Source organism: Leptonotus elevatus, chromosome 1 (assembly GCF_054856555.1).
Source record: "Leptonotus elevatus isolate MCC_2025b chromosome 1, RoL_Lele_1.0, whole genome shotgun sequence".
Classification (NCBI taxonomy): Eukaryota; Metazoa; Chordata; class Actinopteri; order Syngnathiformes; family Syngnathidae; genus Leptonotus; species Leptonotus elevatus.
The window spans coordinates 5,459,529-5,479,811 of NC_141239.1; the positions used below are offsets into that span (position 1 = coordinate 5,459,529).

The window sequence follows — 20,283 nt, forward strand, 5'->3', positions numbered from 1 at the left end:
TTAGGAATTAAATTTTTTCTGTGATCGAGCACGATCACCTTAAATCGGTTTTCGAGCCAGATCCCTTGGCAATACATGAAGACTTGCTTGTTTCAAAAACAATCCACAGTTATAGACAACTGTTTAATGGTAAGTCATTTTAATGTGTCACATTTGCCAAACTGGCTTTTTCCAAATTCAGTGATTTGTTTGGCCATATTGTTCCCTTATGACGCGGTCTGTGTTGCTTTGCAGACTTGTGTACTATCTATTAAAAAGATAATAACAATAATCGGGAAAACTATTTACTCACAAATTTACTTTTACGGTCGGCTTCAGAGATGCTTGTCAGCCCCCAATTTGTTCCCATTAAAAAAAAAAAAAATAGTTTAGGCAGCGTTAGGTCACTGAATTACACCAATGTCAAAAATGCTTTCTGCTCAGTGGTGCGGCTTTGTTATCGAATGGTTCTTTGATGGTTGGTTTCAGAATGGCTTTCAACAATTCCAAGGGCTCCTCTAATTTGACATTAGAGGATTTACTGTATTGCAATATGAGAAAATCAAGATGACTTTGTCTGACAAGAGTCCCCAATAGTTTATCAATGTCTTGTTTGAGTGATGAAATAAGATTTTGAAGCTTCGTTATGAAAAAGTAAGCAATTGTGAGGCTCTGGTTTTTTGTGTGCGTTTGTTTAGCGAGAATAATAATAATTCTGCGAGGTGGTGGTTTTTTTTGGGGGGGGGGGGGGGCTGAGCGTGGCTCAATTAAAATATTTGGTGGTCAAGTAGAAATGATTCAGACTCGTGTATTGCTGATTATAAAGCGCACAATTGGCGTTATTTTTGTCAACATCAAGTAGGATCTCAGTTGTAATAAACTTATTTTTTTTTAATCTTCAGTATATATTGATTATGTGTGTTTTCTCAGGGTGCTCCGGCTTCCTCCCACATTCCAAAATCGTGCATGTTAGGTTAGTCGAGAGACTCTAAAAATTGTCCGTTGGTTTGAATGGCATGATATGTGCCCTGTGATCGTCTGGCAACCAGTCCAATCTGGTTTAGGCTTCAGCTCACCCGTGACCTTAATGAGGACAAGCGGGTGGATTTTTGATATGGTAATGGATGATATTTTTAGTACGTTCTAATTTAGGCCTTGAATTGAAAACGGCACTGCTGAAAAGGAACAGCCCGGAAATAGAAATGGTTCTTAGATATTTACATGGTCTTTGTTAACGTTGTAATGGGTGATGACAGTTAAAAGATCCATACATGTGACAAAGTCACGAGCGTTTGATGATTTGAGCAGCTTTTTTTTTTCTTTAAACTCTCATAATGATGATAGTGGTGCGATACACCGACTACCATTATAGACCTGCAGGAAAGTGAAAGCTCAATGCTTATTTTTCTGTACAATAAATGATTTGTGTTGCAATTATCTTTCGTAGTGACTTTAATCTGACCCCTTTTTTTTTTGCATTCCCCGTCATTGTGCGCAGGTTCCGAAGGCTCAGCCAGTTGCCTTGATTAGCAGTCCTGAGGACTCGCAGCATTATGAGGAGGCGCGGCAGTGCGTGGAGGAGCTGGCCCTCTACCTGAAACCCCTCAGCAACACACGAGGTACCTCAACGCGCGCGTGCTCGTCTTTGACGGGCGGGTTCTCGTTGTCGACGCGTCACGAGAATCTCAAGGGTGCCATCAGTTGAAACTCAATAGTGATACAGTATAACCACTGGTGTCGCCACCACGTTGTGCGTTTACTCACCCGTGTGGTTGAGCCGCACGGCCCGCCCGATTACTCACGCCAATTGGCGTATTGTGATGAGCGATTTTGACATCCTTATCGACCGGGCTGATGTTCGGGCACAAGCTGGGCATCATGGCTGTGATTTGCGATGAGATAATTAGGGACAAGTCATTCAAATGGTGCCTTGTTATTCCACTAAGGCGCAGCTACTAACATTTAACGGTTATGTAACGGCGTGCATCTGCCCGTTGATCGGAGTTGGCAGCTCAGCTGTGTAAAGTCATAAAAGCCGTTGTTTCCAAAAATAAAAGATGATTTTCTTCTGTTTGGCACCGTGATGGTTATCTGTGATGGCATTGCAATGGCATGTTGTGATCCAAGTCGTCACACTCGGCAGCATCTGGTGTGCCATTTAAAAAAACAAAACAAAAAAACTTGCCGGACAACATTGAGCGTACCCCACTGCGGCCATTGCAGACTACGGGTTCACCTCCTCCAGCGTTGGTGCTTTTTATACCGAGCAGTAAAAAAGGCAGAAAAATGCCAGCACATGCTGACAGTTTGGTGAAAATATTGTAAAAACGAATTCATGCAACGTCCACAATGGTGCTTAATCTATCGTTGAGTGTGTAAACTACAGCAAATGTGCTGTTTAGGTTTACCTCACCAACTTGGCGTGTAATAAATTTGAAATGCGGAAGTCGATGCTGCCAAGTCCTTATAATAGGCAGTGATGAATGATTGTGCAATGTTGACCCTGGCCTTGTTTAAACTATTTAAGTGGACAACCACAAGTGAATTTTTACTAGGGTTGCGTTTACGATCTGTCTCGGGACTGCAGATGAAAAATTGCCTTTTGGCTCATTCTGGCATGTACTGAAATGTTTATTAATATGTACTGTCCCTGATACCAATCAATCAATCAATCAACAATCAATCAAACATCAGCCAAAATTAAATCTCTAATAACTAGTGGTGTCAACATTAGTGCGTTCATTTTGAGTTAATTTAAAGTTCTTTTAACGCCACTTTTTTTTTTTAAACGCGGGATTAATGACCGCCCCTTACTTGGAAAGCCTGTACTGGGAGGATTCCAGTTGCAACCCAACCGTGTCCATGTCAAAATTTAGCAGTAATAAATGTAATAATAATGCAAGTATTTGTGAAAGTTGGGATCAAACTGTTTATTACAATTTCACAAATGTGCAAAATGTTCATGTTAAAGATGAGCTAGCTCTTAATATGAAAAGAAAAATGCACTGAGCTGTCGCAGTCTTACAAATGCAATTATGCCATCTAGTGGCAGAAAAATGACCAACACAAATCCATATTGCACTCATTCATTTGAACTTTTTATGATTTATTATGAAATTACTGTATCAATGATTAAAGTTAGTTAAAATTTTATTTTCCACTTTTATATTAACAAGAGTATGAAAACTTAGAAAGAAACTAATATTTTATTGTACATTTAAAACAGATATAGAATTTGTGATTAATCATGAGTTAACTATTGAAGTCATGCGATTAATTACAATTAAAAAAAAATTGCCGGTCACCCCTATTAATAACGTATATTAGCTTATTCACTGCCATAAATTCATTAAAAAAAAGATTATTAAAAATTAGGTGCGACAGGCAATTAACATTTTTAATTGTAATTAATCGCATGACTTCACTAGTTAACTCACGATTAATCACAAATTCTATATCTGTTCTAAATGTACAATAAAAAAATTCTAGGTTTTCATACTCTTGTTAACAAAAGTGGGAAAAAAATGTTAAACTAATAGAAATAGTTAAATATAATTTTTGACGTCTATAGCCGTCAATTGCAGTGAATGAGTTAATAATCAACATTTTAAATTTAACACAAACTACCATTCCAAAACACTGGAAGTGTTCATGTACATTTGGCAAAGACTCTGTAACTTCCATCCTTTGACTTCGAACCCAGGCTAAATTTAATTCCTCCCCAACACAAAGAAGTTAGTCTCTCACGTGAACATACTTCAATCAGAATCGAATTTCATATCGAGATCAAATTTAATGTCATTGCACAAGTAGAGTGAGCGCTCCCGAGATCTTCGACTAAAAATGAGACGAGGGGGAGGAAAAAGTTCAAGGCTCTTACCATGTTCCACCAGGGAGCATGGTAAGAGCCTGGTTTAGAAAAGAAGAAGAAAAACGCAAGCTTATAGCATATGGTATAGACATTAAAAACAAATCTCTAGACTTTAACATGTAGGAGGCGGGGAAGGAGGAATGTGGGTGGAGTAGTGGGTCGGGGGTGCCCAGCGCTCTGCAGCACTGGGTGCACATGGCGGGGGGGGGGGGTGGGGGGGGAATCTTAGAGCATTATATAGCCTCCACAAGAAATACATGCAAATAAAACAACAAATGCGGTAGGTGGGAAGTGCTGGTGAAGTTTGACAGGTGCTTGAAAAGTTGACGTTTCGAATGTTGTTTGAAAGTCAGCCACTGATCTCTTGGCCCGCTATCTCACCAGGGGTCGGTCTGAGCAGCACGGCCCAAAGTATGCTGAGTCGACCCATGCAGAGGAAACTGGTCACTCTCGTCCACTGCCAGCTGGTGGAGGAGGAGGGCCGCGTCCGGGCCATGAGGGCCGCCCGCTCTCTGGGCGAGCGGACGGTCACCGAGCTCATCTTGCAGCATCAGAACCCCCAGCAGTTGTCCTCCAACCTGTGGGCCGCTGTCCGTGCGCGCGGCTGTCAGTTTCTTGGCCCAGGTAGAATCCACAAATGAGACCGCTCAGTAAAGATGACTTTTAAATTGTGACTAATTAATTTTTTCCCTTTTTTTTAAATTTTTAAATCATTTCTCAAAGCGATGCAAGAAGAAGCCCTGAAATTGGTCCTTCTTGCTCTGGAGGACGGCTCTGCTCTATCCAGGAAGGTTTTGGTTCTGTTTGTCGTCCAGAGGCTCGAACCTCGCTTTCCACAGGCGTCCAAGACGAGCATAGGCCATGTGGTGCAGCTCCTCTACAGGGCCTCCTGCTTCAAGGTACGCCGGAAGAACAGCTCGATTCACTGTCTTTACAATAACAATTTGTCTCTTTGAGCATCATTCTTTGGACCAGTGAATATTTTCAGAATCTTAAATATCAGAAACAGACATTTAAAAAACAAAAACAAAAAAAACAACTAAATGTCTATATTCTTTTTTGGCTGCTTAGGTGACCAAACGTGATGAAGATTCATCCCTCATGCAACTGAAGGAGGAGTTCCGCACTTACGAGGCGCTGCGGCGCGAGCACGACTCTCAGATTGTGCAAATTGCCATGGAGGGCGGCTTGCGCATCGCACCCGACCAGTGGTCTTCTCTGTTATATGGGGATCAGTCGCACAAGTCACACATGCAGTCCATCATAGATAAGGTGCGTTCCATTGTGGTGCAAGTATTTGACCCTTCGGAAATTCTTATTTGTTTGCGTAGTTTGCATGTTTTCTCCATTTATGGGTAATGGCTCTCACCGTGGTGGTTCGCTTTCGCGGCAAATTGATGTCCGTGGCTTTATATCTCATCTGTTTTTGAATTGCTTTGGATTGTGGCATTTTGTTGCAGATTTTATTTACAAAATCACCATTTCATTTTTTTTTTAGTATTTAAGCCTTTTATGTTTACTTACATTGGTTTGATATTTACATTTATTTGATCGTAAAGGGGAAATCAACTCCCCCTAAAATTATTGACAATATGTTCTATGCAGCCCCACTAGTCTAAATATGGTATTCTGGTTCATATTGCGCTAGTGGAATATGAAGAAATGAAAAAGTAAAGCGCCAGGTTAGGAACTGGTTAACTACAACAGACTAGAAAGTATCACAAATAATAAAGCTTTAAAAAGGAATTAAATCCAAAAGTGTGTTTTGACAATAATATGTTCTATGCAGCCACACTGGTCTAAGTATTCTGGTTAATATTGCGTTAGTGGATTATGAGTTAAGCAGCAAAATTTGCATCCATCTCTGGGGGCGTCCATTTTGCTACTTGCTGTCGATTGAAGATGACATCAATGTTTCTCAGGTAACAACAAATCACAGCATAGCTTAAAAAAACAGGTGAATTGTGATTGGTCATTGCCCGAGCAACTGTGATGTCATCTTCAGTCAACAGCAAGTGGATCCGAGATGGATAAAAACGTCTGGATTTTGCTTCACAACTCATAGTCCACAAGTGCAATGTTAATCAGAATGTCATGTTTAGTTATGAGGTCACATATAACATTTTCTGCAGTAAAAAGTTGATATTTTGTCTAGAATTAATTTGATAACTTGGGGTGGAGTTTGCATGTTCTCCCCGTGCTTGCGTGGGTTTTCTCCGGGTACTCTGGTTTCCTCCCACATTCCAAAGACATGCATGGCAGGTTAATTGAACACTCCAAATTGTCCATAGGTGTGATTGTGAGTGTGGATGGTTGTTCGTCTCTGTGTGCCCTGCGATTGGCTGGCAACCAGTTCAGGGTGTACCCCGCTGCCCGAAGCCAGCTGGGATAGGACAAGCGGTTAAGAAAATGGATGGAGGGATGGAATTAATACATTTAAAAACAAATTTTTCCACTTGTTGTCGACTGAAGATGATATCACCTGTGCTGAGGAAATAGGTAACGACCAATCATGGCTCACCTGTTTTCTGTGTTTGGTCAGCAAACTGAGCCATGGTTGGCCGTTAGCACAGATGACGTCATCTTCAGTTGACAGCAAGTGGCAAAATTTGTTTTAAAATGTATTCATTGTTCATGAAAAATCAGGAAGGTATCAAATTATTATCTTCTGACTGTTGAAAGTGGCCCAATGAAGTATCCCATTAAGGTTGACTTCCACTTAAAAGTGAGGAAACTGTGAAAAATACAAATTTGAGAAGGGACTTTTTCACGGCGCTGTTGTAATCGCCAACGCGCTTTTTCAAGTGTGTTTTGCATAAGCACTGATGCGTTGACTTCCTGTGACCTACATAGCTGCAGACCCCAGCGTCCTTTGCCCAGAGTGTCCAAGAGCTCACGATTGCCCTGCAGCGGACCGGAGACCCGGCCAACCTTAACAGGCTGCGGCCTCACCTTGAACTCCTCGCCGACATTGATCCCAGCCCCGGTAAGAATGAGAGCCAGAGCGTTCCAACTACGTAGCAAGACCAAAAAGAAAAAGAAAAAAAGATGGCTTCCAATGGCTGAGCTGTGAGCCGAATTGTTGAAAACTGTTCAGGTATGAAATTGCGATATATGGAAACATAATCCCGGCTTTGCTCATTTCACACCCAGATGCTCCCCCTCCCACATGGGAGCAACTCGAGAAGGGCTTGGTGGCGGTGAAGACGGTCGTGCACGGCCTCGTGGACTTCATCCAGAATCACAGCAAGAAAGGGGCCGACCCCCAACAGGTAATTTTCTATCTGTCAGTTTATCAAATTGCTTGTCTTCTACTCATGATAAAAAGAGTCGACCGTGCTTGTAGCCTCCTCAGCACAGCAAGTACAAGACGTACATGTGTCGTGACATGAAACTGAAAGGAGGATGTCCCCGCGGAGCGAGCTGCACCTTTGCTCACTCTCAGGAAGAACTGGAGAAGTTAGTTTCAATTTCATTCTGCTTGAATTGACATCGATTTCCCGAGCGGGTTGCCCAAAGAAAGCAGCATTTAAAACCTCCGCCCCGTGTTTTGTACTCATTAGGTATCGAAAAATGAATAAGCGCTTGGCAGCTCGCCTCCCCGGTTCAGGGGGGCCGGAAGAGGGTCTTCCTCTTGACGTGGCCGTGACCAGGAAGCCTTCACCTCTCACTAACGGCAGCGTTGCGCACTCCCTGCCCCAGCTCATCGCGCGCGGCGCAGACGCGGTCCCGTACGAACTGCTGCGGAAGCCCCTCAAGATGGACGGCGGGAATCCAAGTTCTCCGGGATCACCCCCTGATCTGTGAGTAGCGAATTCCCCCAAACTACGGATCACATTCATGTGCAGTGCACTAAGCTGGGGATATTCATCTTGTCAATGCTGAGTGCTTTTTTACAAATACAGCAGATCGGACTTCTGTGACTAATTTACATTTTAAAATATTGTCGTTTGGATGATATTTTTTGTTTTGTCTTATGACCCAATTTTTTTTTTTTAGATGTGAACCATGCTTCCAAAAAGAACACTGGGGGAAACCCTGGAGTACACAATGTAACTGCATCAACACCTACTGTACTGCTTTGGGGTAGCAGCTTTACATGAACTGGAAATATGCATTTTTAGCACTGCGAGGGGAGCCTGGATGTAAACAACGTTGAACATTACACTAATTTATATTTGTTTGGATCAAAATTGTGATCAGACAAAAGTGCTTTTTCTCCTTTTCTTATTTTTCTTTCTTTTTAACGCCAGTGCATTTCTCCCACCCACCTCGCCAATCAGAAGTAGCATCCTGCTACTTGTGCACAGGTCACGCTAACCAATCAGCTCCAAAGTGGTTTAACCCTTTAGAATTCAGTGGTGGGAGAACTTGGTCCTCGAGGGCCGGAGTCCTGCAGGTTTTGGGACGTTTCCCTTCTCCAACACAGCTGATATATGATCAGCTCGTCAGCAAGCTCTGCAATAAGCCTGATAACAAACCTGTTCATTGGAATCAGCTCGTGTTTGAAGCGGGAAACCTCCAAAACAGGCAGGACTCCGGCCCCCGAGGACCGAGTTTGCTCACCCCTGCTTTAGATACTCCAGTTATAGCAGTCTGCCTGTTTTTGTTGTTGATTTTCCTCGCTCTCGCAGTAAAGCTCCGCTTCTCTGCTTTCAGAAGATGTTGGAGTTACATTGCTAGCGCAAACGGTTCAGGAGTTACACTGCTTTGATTGAAAAAAAAAAAAAACGGCACGTCGCATAGACACCCATCGTCAATGCTTTGCTTTCCAAGCTGCTCGCAAACTTGGGGGAATCTATTTATCTGAGCTATGAGCTGCGTGGTGCGGAGAAGTAAATAATCCTTAAACTACACTTCTAAAAAGTATTATCACAAAAGTCAGTTGTGGGGGGAGTAGCTATGTATGCGACTAACCGAGCAAGAAGAGAAAACAGAAGATGGAGAAGCTAATTGCTAATGGCTAACTAATATCAATTGCAGTCGCGAAAGTGCTTTAGTGTACAGTATTAATTTTTTACAGAAGACTGGCTGAAACCACATAAGGGAGAGCAACTCGCTAGCAACTAGCGGCGTCTCCCCAGAGCCTTTCTGCGAGGGGAGAACTTGTTTTTAAATACTCGAAACTTGTTTTTTTATCAAGATGTTGCTTCAATAAAAGTGTTAACGCTATCACAGCTACTGTGCTAAATGACGAATGAACTCCATCTTTATCAATCACGTGATCGATGGCCGTGCGGGGCTGATCTGATTAAACGGGGGAGCATATCATTGGAATGGATCACGTCACATGCAAACAGGTGACCAGAGATCTCCATTCGGAATGATTTCAATCGGAACGACTAAAGTCTCCCGGCTTGTTTACAATTTTGCTTCTATATACAAGAAAAATTGGGGGCAAAATGCCTCATTTAGGGGCACTCCAAAGCTCTGGTATGGCAGTACAAAGTGAATATTGTACTGAAGCTTGATTGAGTCAAAATCACTATCTGCCTATCTGCCAGAAAACTAGATCCAATAAAAATTGACAACGTCACACTCTGGATTGTATAGAGAGAAAAGCGAGTCTTCATAATACTTGCACATGAGTGACAGCTGAGTAGGATGTTAACTGACCCACTAATGGGATTTTGACATTGACCTTCTGCTTAGCCTGGACCCCGTGCCCAAGACTGGCATGCCTCTGCCGCCTCACATGGCTCACCCCCGGATGGCTGCCGAGCATCATCTCTCTGGCGTCAAGCAGATGCCCGTCGCCCGAGGTTCGCCCGTGTACCCCCAGCAGCAGCTCCCCGAGATGTTCTACTCTGACACGCGCCCCCCACCTTCTGCTTCCCAGTATGAGCCCTCACAGTATGCCCCAGGTACGATTCAGCTGAGCGCGATGATGCAACATTAGTGGGTGTTGCTTCTAGAAACGGGACTTTTCTTTCCTCCTTTTTCAGGTTACCCTTACCAGCAGCCACCACAGTATGTTTCTCGCGATTACATCCGGAACCCTCCACCCCCGAGCGAGTCGGTACCTCCTTACCACGACCCATACCCTGGTTATGGCCCGCCCGAGCGCCCGTACCAGGCCCACCACTCCGGTCCCCCCTTTTCGTACCCTCCTCCATCACACCGCCACGGGACCTACGCTGGCCCGCCGCCTCCCCCGCAGCCGTACCCATCTCAGAGGGACGGTCTGGTCCGGATAAGCTCCACGCCACTGGACGTCGCCCCACAATCGGCCTCGCAGGCAAACTCCATGTACCACCCGGAAGCCAGCGTGCGGGATCGATACCCACCAGAAGGCTACTACCCACCAGGAGCCCATTCACAACACATGAGGGCTTATGTCAAGGTAAGTCATTTGGAATCCTTTGTCGTTATGAGGGTCTCCGTACTCATCATTCTTGTCCATGCATCATTTTCTTTCAGCAATTTTTTTTTTTTTTTTTTTTTTTCATGTATGCTGTGTGCACATTTTTATAAACAAGCTTTTCCAAAGTGCTGCACATTGAAATCCGCACACTATCATACACATAAAATCTAGTAAAATATAAAAATAAAAGCAGTCAGTAAAATACAATAGGTAAAATAAAAAATACATAAAAAATGTAAAAATAAAACATACGGCCCTTGTTTTAGGTTAAAATTGTCCAAATTATTGGAATAGAATACAATAGAACTTTGTATGTCCCAAGATAAAAACAAATTCATATATAAAACGGATTATTCAGGCAAACATTAAATAATCTCTCCTGACACGTGCCACAATATTATTAAATGAAATCAAATCTAATGTGTAAATACAAATCTCAATATTTTTTTTCAAAACATCTGCTTTTACTTTGATATTTTTGCCATTTTTCAGACCAAAACAGGAGCTGAGTCATAATCGTTTGTGCATTTTCTCAACTGATTTTACATATTTTTTAATCCGGATGGAAGTTAAAACATGCTTTTAAGACTATTATTAAATCATTTACAGATTAATCCTTTATAAAAAATTGTTGGTTACAGCCCTAGTTGAAATAAATATACAATGAGTTTAAAAAGTGAACATTTTAAAAAGGGTAAAACTGTCTAATTAACTCATTCACTGCCATTGACGCTTATAGACGTCAAATATTAATTTTAACTATTTCTATTAACATTTTTGTGAGTTAACGCGTGAAGCCATGCAATTAATTACGATTAAAAAATTTAATGGCCTGATGCTCCTAATTTTTAAAAATCTTTTCTTTTTAAATCGCATCAGGCGATACATTTTTTTTAATTGTAATTAATCGCATCACTTCATAAATTTTATATCTGTTTTTCTTCTAGGTTTTCATACTCTTGTTAACAAAAGTGGAAACAAATTTAAACTAATAATGACTAATGATAGTTCAAATGAATTTTTGACCTCAATAGCCGTCGATGGCAGTGAATAAGTTAATTAGACAGTTTTACCATTTTTTTAAATAAAAAATGTAGTATCGCTATTATGAAGGATGTTGATACCACCCACAGATACTTATCTTCCTTGCCAGTGGTTGGTGCTACACTGCAGCCATTAAACACATCAGTGAATAATCACATGTCAAAAAGTTCACAATTATTCAAATATAATTGAAACATGTAAATACTCATAGTGATATCAGTCTGAAAAATAGTGTTATTGAACATCCCTAAAATACACACTTTTTTTTAATTTTTATAATGGTTTCATTATTAAGGATGGTCACCTATTGTGAAAGGTATCCCCCCCCACCCACCCACGATGAACTATAGTGTGACTGCATGTCATTGTTCAATGAAGCACTTGAGCACCTCCCCCTTTTCGTTCCATGTCGCAGCCCAGTCTGGATTATCTCCACCGCCGGCGCCAGGAGCTCCTCTCCCAGCTGGAGGAAAGGAAAGTCATCTCCCCTCCGCCCTTTGCCGCCTCCCCAACTCTCTCGCACCCGTTTCCCAGCGACTACCCTCCTGAGGTCAGCACCGTTTGCAGTCTCGAACCATGGACACGCATCCAATTGCGAAGATATTCGAGAATGACGTCATATTCACCTGTCACAAAATGTGTTTATTTTTTATTTTTGTGTTTGTGTGTGCGTGTACGTCTTCAGTATGGCGACGAGAGCTCGAGCAGCATCGGGAAATGCCGAGAGCCGGACTACGCTGGCCAATACTCTCCGTGGTCATGTGACACCATCAGCTCCTACATCGGCACCAAGGATGCCAAACCCAGAGATGTTTTGGTTTCCGGTGCCATGGACATGATGGTGAGTTCTGACGTCAAACGCAATGAAAAAAAAGCGTCAAATGTTGCAACTTGACTGACCTTCATGTCTCCTCTCAGAATGTGGACGCCAAGGTTCTGAGGGAACCTTCACTCGAGGCCCCTCGCAGGGGTGCGGAAGTGAAGGACGACGACCCCATTATTCCTTTTGGTCCCCAACCCACCGTCTCGCGCTTCGGCGCCATCTCCCGTACATCCAAGACGGGTTACCAGACCGGCCCCGTCCAAGCGTTGGTCTCCGCGCCCCAGAATCCAAACTCCAAACACATGTCCATGGCCGGTACAAAAAAACCCAACCAAATCAATACTGTCTCAAGCACATATTCGTTTGTCGTCAGCCTCACTTTGACGTCCGTTTTGCGTTGGGGCAGAATACACGTACGGAAGCCACGCGGGATGGGGCGCGACGTCATACGCCTCCCACCAGACGGCCCAAGACAGAGAACAGCTCAAGATTGAACTGCAGCAGGTCAACCAGCAGATCAACCAACAGACGCAGATGCAAAGCATGGAGGTACACGTCTCGTCTGCACAAGCCGCTACAGAACAATTCAAATCACCGATTACATCAAATAATCTTTCGCAGCAAAAATGGCATTTACAGCATGATGTGGAAACAAATGCGTCATAAGAATATTTATGTACGCATTCGTGTCAAGTCACTCAACACTCAGCCCAAGTCGAAACTCATTTGCTGACACCCATGTCACTCACCAGGCAATAAATCTGATTCATTCGATTAATTGTCATTTTAAAAAAAATTATCATTGAAAATTTGCTAGATTGAGTTGAGTTTTTGAGTTGAGTTGTTCTGTTCCATTCAAATGTTTTTGTGAATTGTAATTTTGCACAAGTGGCAGAATGCTGGATGGGTGCTTCACAAGACATGTTTACAATAGCTACCAACTACTTCATTGTGGCATTTAAGCACAAACTACAAATGTTAAGTTTTTGTTAAAACTGTTTTAGAATCACTATACATTATTGTTTGTCTGAACTTTTTGCACAGGAATTATTTTTGAATAAATGTTACTTTAAAGTAAATGTTTGTTGGGTTTATTAGATGAAAATTGATTAAAATCGTAATCATCCTCAATGGCTGAAAAAAAAGATTTTCATTTTTGGCCATATCGCCCAGCCCTAGTCTTTATCAAGCCAAAGTCACGTATACAACAGTTGAAAGCGATAATGGCGACTCCAAATGGGCAACCCTACCGACTAACCAGCTGCCTGATTAAATCGGCCCATTATAGCCCTTCAAGAATAATCGGCTAAATTGCAGATTTTTGCCGATTCTTTAAAGTTGTGCAAGGAATTTGTCATGGTTTGTGTAAAGAAAAACAAAACAAATTAATTCAGTGGTATGGCGGTCGTTTCCCAATCCAGAGGTTGTGAGTTCGATCCCATGCCATTTTGACCATGCCGAAGTATCCTTGAGCAAGATACTCCACCCCCTGTTGCTCCTGTTGCTGCGTCATCAGTGGGTGAACGTAAAGCGCTTTGAGGGCCTGCCTTGTTAGGTGGAAAAGCGCTATATAAATCAAGTACCATTTGCCATTCATAGTGCAAACCCAAATGTGTAACATTTGATGATCATTTCTCATGTACAATGCATACCTTTTAAAAAAAAGGCATTTTGTCACACACAAGATGACATCACGTGGCTCAGGTGATGACCAATCATGGCTCAGTTTGCTAACATCACATGATCAAACCCAGACAACAGGTGAGCCGCGAGCACCTGTGATGTCATTTTCAGTCAACGGCAAGTGGCAAAATGTGTTTTATGACAAATAAGTATGAACTTTTTATTGCTGAAAATGGTGAAATGATTCACGTATCCCTTTCAATATGACATACATTCAACTACTGGTAACAAAGATTCATAACTTAGAATGCGTTGTGCCACGCAATGCATTCTGGGAACTGACAAGGAAACCGACATCCAAATTTGCTCAAGTTCATATTTGTTAAACCAATTGATACTATTGATCAGCCTCCATGTGGGTCTGCTAATTTTACAAACCAGTCCAAATTAGAATAGAAGATTTTTTTTAACTCATTCACTGCCATTGACGGTTATAGACGTCAAAATTTCATTTGAGCTATTTCTATTAGTTTAACATTTTTTCTCCACTTTTGTTAACAAGAGTATGAAAACCTAGAATTGTTTTATTGTGCATTTAGAACAGATAAAATGTGTGATTAATCGGGAGTTAACTCGTAAAGTCATGCAATTAATTACGATTTTAATCGCCCGACGCTCCTAATTTTTAATTGTAATTAATCGCATAGTTAACTCACGATTAATCATAAATTTGATATCTGTTCTAAATGTACAATAAAAAAAGTATTCTAGGTTTTCATACTCTTGTTAACAAAAGTGGGGGGGGGAATTATAAACTAATAGAAATTGTTCAAATTAATTTTTGACGTCAATGGCAGTGAATGAGTTAATATAGTTCCCGAAAATATGCTTGTGGAGATGCGACGATATTCGCTTGTGTCTCAACAGTGAAATGGAAGAAGCACAAATGTTATCTGGCCAGCGAGGGCCACTGTCATTTGTTTGCGAAGGTCCCGGTCCGTCCTCAATGACTCGCAAGTTTACTCCTGGTCATGTTTTGGGCAAAGCTTGCGAATGATTTGACGTTTGCAAACGTTTGCTTCTTGCGTCGACAGTCTGCCAGTAACCCTTTACTGCTGCCGAGAGACGCCGGTGCCTTAGCGGGCCCGCCGGTGACCGGCAGCCAAGTTCAGGCGGCCGCCGCGCAGTCCCAGCAGCCCCCCAAGTGGCCAACAGGGGGCGCCGGTGCTGCGGCAGTCTCCAGTGAACAGCTGAGCCTGGAGCTCCACCAGGTGGAGAGAGAGATTGGGAAACGCACACGGGAGATGGCCATGGTGAGGAGACCTTCAACTTGAAATTCAAAATGCTTTTTCCTCGTCATCGTCAAAATCTATTCGAATGTAGGAGAAGTTCTGAAATTGCGATTATTAGTTGGGAGAGGCAAAGGATAAAAATTGTCACTAGCGTCTGTTAACACCGACAAGGTTCCCCCAAGGACCTCGAGCAGCCTGCATGCCTGTTCTCAACAAGCTCACCAGTGATGAGACATTGTGATTTTCTTGGGAGTGTTGTACAAGGGATCATTTGAACACGTGAACACTACCGGAGATTTCGAGAAAAAAGTGTTGCCTATTGATATTTAATCGGTTACCGACGTGAATATCAGTTATGATATCTAATTATTTCAGAAGTGTGTATCCAACTGGTAGCCTTTTGTATTTGTAATCAATTGCACTCCGCAATTAAAAAATTATCATAATCGTAAACAAAAATAAATTATTATTAATACTAATTTTGAGTTGTTTAAATGTCTACTTTTTATTTTTTAAAGTAACTATAGAGACCGATATGCTTTTTTCAGGGCCGATACTGATACAGATTATTGGTAGCCAGGGAGGCCGATAACCGATATTTGAAGCCAATATACATTTGCAGGAGGTTGGTGTTTGTGTCAAACTTTTTAATAATAAAATAATAAAAACTCCAGCACTTGACTGCTTAAATGCTTTCAATGACATGTTTATTAAACATCTTTTGTGATTTGCAAAAGGTTTTTTGTTTGCCATCAGCTTTTGCACCAACTATAATGCCAACTCCAAAATAGCCACAAATTTGCGGGCTAACTGTTAGCTTGCACGCTAACCCCGGGATAACTCCCAAGTAGCCGCTAAAAAAACGGCTATTAGGTTAGCCCGAGAGCTAACCGTTAGCTCACGGGCTAACCTAATAGCCGTTAATTTGCGAGCTAGCCAGGTAGCTCGTGGGCTAATAGCCGCTAATTCGCGAGCTAACGGTTAGCTCGCGGGCTAGCCATTCTCCCGCACGCTAAATCCCAAATAGGCTAATCCGCGAGCTAGCCGTTAGCTTGCGGGCTAATAGCCGCTAATTGCTGTTTATTGGCTGTTAGCACTGCACGAGCAACCAATCAGATGGCGCTGTGGGCGAGCCAATGCTGCAGGAAGTCAACAGCCGCTGACTCAGAGCAGACGGAGGAGAAAAGTGCCCGTCTTTCGCCATGAATGAATTAAAAACAAGAAAAGAAAAGATTATGAAAAATTCGGGGCATCAGGCGGTTACAATTTTTAAATCATAATCGCATGACTCAGTAGTTATTTGACGCTTAACTCATTCACTGCCATTGACGGCTATAGATGTCAAAAATTCATTTGAACTATTTTTATTAGTTTAACATTTTTTTTTCCACTTTTGTTAACAAGAGTATGAAAACCTCGAATTTTTTTATTGTACATTTAGAAAATGTAAAATTTGTGATTAATCGTGAGTTAACTCGTGAAATCATGCGATTAATTTCGATAAAAAAATGTCAGCGCCTGATGCCCTGAATTTTTTACAATCTTTTTTTAAAAATGGATTTATGGCAGTGAATAAGTGAATATGGTGACGATGTTGCAATTATCGTTCCATCAGCCCCTCGAGTGCGACCCCAGCAACCAGCAATGACCCCAGTGTCAATATGTTTCTTTCCAAAATGCAGGAGAACCACGTGGCCCACGAGGTCCAACAGTACAAGATGAAATCGGCCGAGAACGGACAACCCGAGCACAAGACTCACCTGGAAGAAATCTCCCTTGCGCTCGGGTACGTTGAAGCGCATTTGGCTGCTCTTTTCGCATTGGGTTTCTGTCCCGTGACGGCGGCTTTTTGCGCCGATGTGTGCAGTGAGGTGTCCAACGGCTCGAGTAGCCTGCAAGAAGGCGCGGTGGGCGGGTCCATGCTGTCGCTGACAAGCAAGACGTCGACGCTGAGCCTGTGTTCCGAGCCGGTCGGCACGGGCTCGGAAATGCAGAAGAACGGGGTCGTCCATTCCTGCTCTTAAGCAGTACACACTTACACGCACGCACGCACACACACACACACACACACACAGAAGATGCTCTGTTGAAAAGCATGCGCACACACACACACACACACACACACACACACACACACACACACAGATTCTATTTAGAAGATGAGCAGTATCTGCCGTGATATGATTCTCTTTCTTTTTGTTCTGTGAATGAGCTTTTTTTTTTATTTTTAATTATTATTTTAAATGACTTTCCTTGCCTGGAAACCAGGGCCTATGATAACATTTCTTTGTGTGTGTTTTTGTTTTTGTTTTTGTTCCTTCTACCCCCCCCCCCAACCCCCCTTTTGAATTTCCAGACGTAACAAGGCTCACATTCAGGAAGAGGAAACAGGGTGTGGTGATGGTGACAGTGGCACTCAAAAGGGATCTGCCACCTCCCCCTCCCCCTCCCCCCTCCGCCCCGCCCCGCCCCCAAAAGTCACGATTCATTTCATGTCACATGACGTGCAGAGCAAAAACACCAAACGGTTACTGAGGCAAGCAGCATGCAAGTTGCCCCCCCCCCCCCCCCCCAGAATCGTAATCGAAAAAAACAAACAAAAGTGGTTGCACAGATCAAGATGGTCTGGGAAGGGAAAGCAAGCCACCTGAACGCAACAAGAAGCATGATTTATTTTGATTTTTTTTTTTTTTTTATGGATGCATTTTTAGGATGGACTCTGCTGATGTCTTCTTTCTTTTTTTTTTTTGCATAAATAATATTAAATATTGAATGGAAGCATTCTGTTTTAAAGATTGCAACTTTCTTCATAAGGGAATGTGCTTCTTCCTCACAATATTGTACTCAAAACAAAACAAAATGGCTGCACATCCTCAGGCCGGCCGCCGCCTCCTGCATCAGGTTGATGAGCTTTTCCCTCCTCAGAGCTTCTCGTCTGGCCACTCGCAAAAAAAAAAAAAAGCTCCCCATTGGGATTATCTCGTCACGTGCTCGCATGACTTCTATGAAGTTGCCTTCCCTTTTTTTTTTCCTTTTTTTTTTCATGCTTTACATCCTTTACGATTTTGGGGGCATTTTTCGGGAAATATTTTCCAGCTGCATTTTTTTTTTTTTTTTTTTTTTGCGACTCCTCCGGCGCTGTCATCATCACCACCGCCACCACTCGAGCGCCCCGTCGTTCCGTTCACTGGTCGCAATCTGAGTTTGCGTCCGCCCGGATCTCTTCCCGCCCGCTTTTAACCGCCACATTTATCGTTTAGGTACACCCGCTCACTTATACATACCAGTATGTATACATACATTTAATATACTAAAGCACTATTAACGTGCCACCTCTTATTCTACTCGCTCAGCATTTATATTAAATGATCTCTACTTTAGAATCAGCATTTTTTTTTTTGGGACGTTTTTATTGTTTCTGTCCACTGGTTGCCAACACAGACGTTATCCTTTCCCAGACGAAGGACTTTCTGTGCGCATTTGACGTGTGTTCACTTAAATCTTTTGTGTTCAAACAAAGATAAGACTATGCTTCCGAAGAAGACAAAAACAATTCTGTATCTTTTTTTTGGGAGGGGGGGGGGGATTATTTTGGGAGACTTAAATGGAGCGTTGTGTGTGTGTTAGTTGTATTGTAGAAAAAAAAATGTTACCCACTTTTATTTCCGTTGCCCTCAACTTGTGCTGTAAAGGTTGAAAATGAGAAAAGCGTTAAACCCCGCCCCTTTATGAGGATACTCAGGAAGTTGACTTAAAAGGCCGGCCTCGGACCATCCTCTTTGGTTTTTGAAATATTAAAGCATCAAAGTTCTGATGACGCGGCGTCCTTATTACCCTTTTCAAATAATGCGATACCGCCAAAACAAATGTTGTTGTTTTTCAAGGAAATTTTGACCTGCAAGTCTTAATCGACAACTGCAAGAGAACTTGGGTGACGTTCAGTCAACTTTTTTTTGCTCTTTTTTGAGCTTTTTCCATCACAAGTGCAAGTCAACCAAAAAAAAACAAAAAAAAAAGTCTGCCTGACTGCTTTTCAAACACCTTTTCGGTGGGATAACGTCGCTTTTAATAGCAAGAGATGCTGATTTGATGTTTCCGAGTGGAACTGCTGCCTACTGCCCCCTCAATGAGAGAATCCATTTCAAACCATCCACTCCCCAATTTTTTGTTTTGTCTTAATTTTTAAATTCACCACTGAGCTCTGTTACCGCTGTTTGAGGCTCGCTCGCATTTTATTTCCCCGACTTTGTGGGCAACAGAATTTGCAAATAGCTTTTTTTTATGATTGCTTCCCTTGTTAAAGAAAAAAAAGATCTCTTAAATTATGGTACAGGTTTAATTTCAGCAAAAAAAAAAAAAAAAAAAGTTTTTATATGTATATTATACTCCATTAAGGAATGTCTAGAATTATCTTCCTCCAATGTGGATGTAGCCATTACGACGCCATTTTGACTTTGTAAGAGAATTCACTGTGTGAAAATTGGTTTGCATTTTTGTATAATACAATCTGCTTTTTTGTTTGTTTGTTTGATACGAGCAAGAGGTCAAACTGGAAGTTTGAGGAGGAAAAAAAAAAGGTGAACCTGTGAAATTTGACACAAAATGTAACTTATGTACTACAGTGATTCCGAGTTTAGGGGGAAAAGATTAAATGAGATTGCTAACTCTTGAGTGTTGTTCTCGCTTTATTGCAAATACATCCATAAAACATAACGTCGCTGCTATGTGAAAAACAAGTCAAAAAAAATTTTCATACGTTTTTGGGATGTCTGCATTCAGGTTCACCCCAAAAATGTAAAAAGGGAAGAAAAAAAAAGTGTTTTTCACATAGTGACGATATACATACTTACCGCATCTTCAATTTATGACCAAATGATTCATCTTGATGGCTTTTTGAACCAAGATGAAATGTAGACATGTTAATATTTGTCTCCTTGTCTCACGGTGGATATAAAGTCTACACACCCCTGTTGAGGATTTTGTGATGAAAGTTGATTTCAAGGTAAATCATTTCAATCCCACCCCCACCTTGTTTTTATTGCGCTATTGACCATTTGCAATGACGTCACGCGATCACGTGCCTGCCCTATGACGGACGTCAGAAGGAAATGATAGTTGAATGGACGTTGACGTGACCCGAAGCGATTTAGCGACTGTTATTGTACAAAATAAAAGTTATTGCCCATAGAGCTATGGAATATACTACTTCAACCGAAGGTCGCCTGTCAGTCCAAGTTACTTCTTTGTCTGTCTGTACAACCGACCGCACAGCAAGATATGACCATTT

At 42.0% G+C, this 20,283-nt stretch overlaps 1 protein-coding gene across 2 annotated transcripts in view; it reads left to right on the forward strand.

Annotated features, from left to right (window-relative positions):
• rc3h1b (ring finger and CCCH-type domains 1b) overlaps window positions 1-19,665 on the forward strand; it is a 22,550-nt gene extending 2,885 nt beyond the window's left edge. For both annotated transcript variants that reach the window (XM_086072015.1, XM_086072007.1), the window contains 17 exons: window positions 1,478-1,598; window positions 4,235-4,474; window positions 4,574-4,749; window positions 4,922-5,122; window positions 6,704-6,836; window positions 7,004-7,122; window positions 7,197-7,309; window positions 7,414-7,653; window positions 9,503-9,714; window positions 9,796-10,193; window positions 11,674-11,808; window positions 11,944-12,099; window positions 12,177-12,396; window positions 12,488-12,630; window positions 14,799-15,017; window positions 16,679-16,782; window positions 16,864-19,665. In XM_086072015.1, the coding sequence (XP_085928141.1) occupies window positions 1,478-1,598; window positions 4,235-4,474; window positions 4,574-4,749; window positions 4,922-5,122; window positions 6,704-6,836; window positions 7,004-7,122; window positions 7,197-7,309; window positions 7,414-7,653; window positions 9,503-9,714; window positions 9,796-10,193; window positions 11,674-11,808; window positions 11,944-12,099; window positions 12,177-12,396; window positions 12,488-12,630; window positions 14,799-15,017; window positions 16,679-16,782; window positions 16,864-17,020 (3,087 nt within the window). In that variant the 3' untranslated portion in view covers window positions 17,021-19,665. The remainder of the gene's footprint in view (window positions 1-1,477; window positions 1,599-4,234; window positions 4,475-4,573; window positions 4,750-4,921; window positions 5,123-6,703; window positions 6,837-7,003; window positions 7,123-7,196; window positions 7,310-7,413; window positions 7,654-9,502; window positions 9,715-9,795; window positions 10,194-11,673; window positions 11,809-11,943; window positions 12,100-12,176; window positions 12,397-12,487; window positions 12,631-14,798; window positions 15,018-16,678; window positions 16,783-16,863) is intronic.
• The last annotated feature ends 618 nt before the right edge of the window (window positions 19,666-20,283 follow it).